Raw genomic sequence first — 5090 nt, 5'->3', positions numbered from 1 at the left:
CCCCCCCCCTTCCTCACCCTGCCCACTGTCCCCTCCTATTCAGATTGTACTCTGCCCTGCCCTCTCTGCCCTACTCTGTTCTACCACAATGCCCTTCCCTACCCTGCTCATGTTCACTTTTCCTTTTGAACCTTACCCTTTCCCCCATACCCTTCCTAGCCCTCCATACCCTTCCTAGCCCCCATACCCTTCCTATCCCACCATACCCTTCCTAGCCTCCACTCTTCCCTCAGCCTCCCATACCCTTCCTAGCCCCCCCATACCCCTTCCCTAGCCCCCCCATACCCCTCTTCCCTCCTAGGCCCCCACCCTTCCTAGCCCTCCATACCCTTCTAGCCCCCCATACCCTCCCTAGCCCCCCATACCCTTCCTAGCCCCCCCATACCTTTCCTAGCCTCCCATACCCCCTTTCCTAGCCCCCTCATACCCTTCCAGCCCCATACCCCCTTCCAGCCCCACATCTTCCAGCCCCATACCCCAGCCACCCCACACCTTCCTAGCCCCCCCCACAACACCTTCCCTAGCCCATACCCCTTCCCAGTCTCCATACACCCTTCCCCAGCCCCCCCCATACCCTTCCCTAGCCCCCCATACCCTTCTTCCTAGCCCCCCATACTCCTCTTCCTAGCCCCCTCCATACCCTTCCCTAGCCCCCATACCCTTCCCAGCCCTCCATACCCCTTCCCAGCCCTCCATACCCTTCCTAGCCCTCCATACCTTCCTAGCACTCCATACCCTTCCCAGCACCCACACCCTTCCTAGCCCCTCCATACCCTCTCCCTAGCCCCCACACCCCTTCCCAGCCCCCATACCCCCTTCCTAGCCCCCCACACCTCTCCTAGCCTCCATACCCTTCCTAGCCCTCCATACCTCTTCCCAGCCCTCCATACCCTTCCTAGCCCCCTCCATACCTCTTTCCCAGCCCCCATACCCCTTCCTAGCCCCCCATACCCTTCCTAGCCCTCCATACCCTTCCTAGCCCTCCATACCCTTCCTAGCCCTCCCTGTTTATACAAGAAACTGAACTTATAAAAAAAAGGAAAAACAAACCTGGGCCCCAAGAACTACCTCTGATATGATAGGGACAAACGGTTAAATTCTTTCAGAAACGACGTTTGTATTAGTTTCTTTACATAATTTTAACCACAACTCTGAGACCTCAAGACAAAACCTTCAGGAGTTGGGACGTGAAGGCGGTCGAGTGCAGTATCGGCCAAGCTGCCTCCTTGTGTACCGAAGGCTTGGTATACTGTGTGTTGTGTCCACCCTAACGGGCAGTCATGCCTATGGGACCCACTCACCTTTTTTTAGCTAACATAACCAGCTAACCTAACCTAACCTAATCTCATCCCCCTCCCCCCCGATAGTTATAGGGTGGTTAAGCTTTTAGGTTCATTAAGGTGGGATGGAGATTCTTCAGGTGATTCAATTTCCTTTTATTAACAATGTTTTTATGTTTCCACGTCATAAAGGTAACATAAGAGGACAGGTGAATAGTTGAGTGCTGGAGTCTTGTTCCTACCTATGTTTTTTTAATGCATTTTAGGTGTATTTGTTTTTATTTTCCGTACTCTTGTTCCCGTGTTGTCTTTCACTCAGAATTTCCCCGGCACTCTTTTTTCCGACCCGCATCTTTCCTCCGTCCTTTTCTACCTTCATATTTTCGTTTTTTTTGTGTTTTTATTTCCCCAAGCTCTTATTTATTTTTGCCTTCATTTTCCCTCGCTCTTTCTGCCTTCATGTTCTCTCGCTTTAAGAAGGTGACGTCAGTTTGTTATCTCAGGGTTGGTGGTGGTGCTGCTGCTTGATAAACATGGCGGAGCGTTGTGTTACTATCTTCCCCGAAGTTCGCGTATTGAGAGTTTATTGCACTATTTTTTTTATATGTATTAATACCCTCGCTAGCACAGGGGAGTGGATGCTTTGATTCCATTCAGGTGTTGTTAGTGTGAAATAAACTACGGCAGATGACTGAAAATGAGAGGTACTATGGTGTCATACTAGGCTAGAGGTTAGAGTGAAGTGTGTGTGTGTGTGTGTGTGTGTGTGTGTGTGTGTGTGTGTGTGTGTGTGTGTGTGTGTGTGTGTGTGTGTGTGTGTGTGTGTGTGTGTGTGTGTGTGTGTGTGTGTGTGTGTGTGTGTGTGTGTGTGTGTGTGTGTGTGTGTGTGTGTGTGTGTGTGTGTGTGTGTGTGATAACTAGTATTAAATGTCTTGGCTCTCAAAGTTAAGGACCTCTGATTGTGTTATGGGGCGAGGGACTGTGTTGTGGGGCGTATGAGGGACTGTGTTGTGGGGGCGACGAGGGACTGTGGGCAGTGGGGCTGCGGGAGACTGTGTTGTGGGGGCAGCGAGGGACTGTGTTGTGGGGGCAGCGAGGGACTGTGTTGTGGGGCGGCGGGGGACTGTGTTGTGGGGCGGCGAGGGACTTCACCAGCTCTGTCACCAAGGTCCTCAAGATTTACAGCCAGCAAGGTGTTGGAGGAGCATTAAGCCTCGGCGTTATGGTGGACTCTTGCCCCGTGTGTTACGACGCTGACGTATGCAAGTCTTCACGTTATCTGACCTGAGGAGAACTCGGGATCAACGAGGTTTGAGGTCACCAGGGCGTGGGATCAGCTGGACGTGGGACCTGCTGGGCGTGGGACCTGCTGGGCGTGGGACCAGCAGGAAGTGGGACCAGCTGGGTATGGGACCAGCTGGATGTGGGGCTTGCTGGGTATGGGACCAGCAGGAAGTGGGACCTGCTGGGCGTGGGACCTGCTGGGCGTGGGACCTGCTGGGCGTGGGACCAGCTGGATGTGGGACTTGCTGGGTATGGGACCTGCTGGGTATGGGACCTGCTGGACGTGGGACCTGCTGGACGTGGGACCTGCTGGGTATGGTACCTGCTGGGCGTGGGACCTGCTGGACGTGGCACCTGCTGGGCGTGGAACCTGCTGGGCGTGGGACCAGCAGGAAGTGGGACCTGCTGGGTATGGAACCAGTTGAATGTGGGACTTGCTGGGTATGGGACCAGCAGGAAGTGGGACCTGCTGGGCGTGGGACCTGCTGGGCGTGGGACCAGCAGAAAGTGGGACCAGCTGGATGTGGGACTTCCTTGGTATGAGACCTGCTGGGTATGGGACCTGCTGGACGTGGGACCCAAGGACGGGACCTGCTGGGCATGGTACCTGCTGGGCGTGGGACCTGCTGGACGTGGCACCTGCTGGGCGTGGACCTGCCGTGTGGACCAGCAGGAAGTGGGACCTGCTGGGGACCAACTGGATGTGGGACCTGCTGGACGTGACGTGACCTGCTGGACGTGGGACCTGCTGGACGTGGCACCACCTGCTGGGTATGGTTCCTGCTGGGCGTGGACCTGCTGGACGTGGGACCTGCCGTGCTGGACGTGGGACCCTGCTGGGCATGGGGACCAGCTGGACGTGGTACCTGCTGGACGTGGGACCTGCTGGGTATGGGACCAGCTGGACGTGGGACCTGCTGGACGTGGGACCTGCTGGACGTGGGACTTGCTTGGCGTGGGACCAGCTGGACGGTGGGGCATGCTGGACGTGGGGCCATCTGGACGTGGGACCAGCTGGACGTGGGACCAGCTGGACGTGGGACCTGCTGGACGTGGGACCTGCTGGACGTGGGACCAGCTGGACGTGGGACCTGCTGGGTGTGGGACCAGCTGGACGTGGGACCTGCTGGGTATGGGACCAGCTGGACGTGGGACCTGCTGGGTATGGGACCAGTTGGGCTAATAATTGTGTGGACTGGGGAGTAACAGGGCTTTTTAAGACCATTGACGTAAAAACAGGACTTGGGACGAGCCGGGCTTGGAGCCGCCTGGTGGTGGTCGAGGAGAGGACCCCAAGATAAACGGCTCGACTTTAATATCCTCCCGAAAATTGTTTCAGTCTGGTGGTGGCCAAACTTATTGTTAGTAGTGGTGGTAGTGGTAGTGGCCAAACTTATTGTTAGTAATAGTAGTAGTAGTAGTGGTGGTGGTGGCTAAAGTTACTGTTGGTGATTGGTGTTGGTAGTGGCCAAACCTAATGTTAGTAGCAGTGGTGGTGGCCGCCAAACTTCGTGTTATTGGTAGCAGCAGGTGGTGGAGGAGGATGTTGGTGGTGTCAGTGGTGGCAGCAGGTGGGATGTAAGGGGGGGCAGTAAAGATGTGTCATTAGGGCGGGGGTAGTGGTAGAAGGGGTGATGGCGTTTCCCATCTGGCAGGCGGTGACCGTGAGGTGGGGGGGGGTGTAGGTCCATGTGCTGTGCTGCCCTGCCCTGCCCTGCCCTGCCACCACTACCCACATCATTTTCTATACCATCATTTCCAACTACATTACCACTACCACCACCACCACAACCTCAATCATTCGCCACGCCATCGTCAGCTTTGTGTTGCCTTACTCACTGTCATCCTTCCCCGTCTTCCTCCTTCCGTTTATTCTCCTTGTCCTCCTTCATTTCTTCCTCCTCTTCGTTCTTGTTTACTTTCTCCCTTTTCCTTTTCCCCTCTTTATACCCCATCTCCTTCATCATCGTCCTCGTCGTACTGGAGACAGAGACGCCCTACACGTCCCTGGTGGAGCTGGCTGAGCTGTTTTAGTTTGGTTAAAGAAATATATTGTTATTGGTGTTGTAGCGGACCCTGGCTCTGACGCCCTGCTCTTGCTGTGGCTTTTGCCGGATGCTGTTGTGGCTTTTGTCGGATGTTGTAGTGCCTGTTGTTGTGGCTTTTGTCGGATGTTGTAGTGCCTGTTGTTGTGGCTTTTGTCGGATGTTGTAGTGTCTTGTGGTTTTTGTCGGATGTTGTAGTGTCTGTTGTTGTGGCTTTTGCCGGATGTTGTAGTGTCTGTTGTTGTTTTTTTTTGCCGGATGTTGTAGTGTCTGTTGTGACTTTTGCCGGATGTTGCAGGTTCAGGTTTTTGCCGGATGTTGTAGTGTCTGTTGTTGTTGTTTTTGCCGGATGTTGTAGTGTCTGTTGTTGTGGCTTTTGCCAGATGTTGTAGTGGCTGTTGTAGTACCGTCATCTACATGCTGTTGTAATAAGGTTATCCTGTTGTTATTGTCTGTGCAGTCTGTTATGGTCGCCCACCAT

At 54.4% G+C, this 5090-nt stretch overlaps 1 protein-coding gene across 1 annotated transcript; it reads right to left on the bottom strand.

Annotated features, from left to right (window-relative positions):
* Window positions 1-2613: 2613 nt before the first annotated feature.
* On the bottom strand, window positions 2614-3789 carry LOC121871148 (MAPK-interacting and spindle-stabilizing protein-like). Its single transcript, XM_042373291.1, has one exon. The coding sequence runs from the start codon at window positions 3787-3789 to the stop codon at window positions 2614-2616; it is 1176 nt and encodes a 391-aa protein (XP_042229225.1).
* Window positions 3790-5090: the final 1301 nt, after the last annotated feature.

The sequence above is a fragment of the Homarus americanus genome, unplaced genomic scaffold (assembly GCF_018991925.1).
Source record: "Homarus americanus isolate GMGI-L3 unplaced genomic scaffold, GMGI_Hamer_2.0 scaffold40565, whole genome shotgun sequence".
Classification (NCBI taxonomy): Eukaryota; Metazoa; Arthropoda; class Malacostraca; order Decapoda; family Nephropidae; genus Homarus; species Homarus americanus.
Note: the sequence above shows the minus strand (reverse complement) of the source record. Positions and strands in the feature narration are given on the sequence as shown.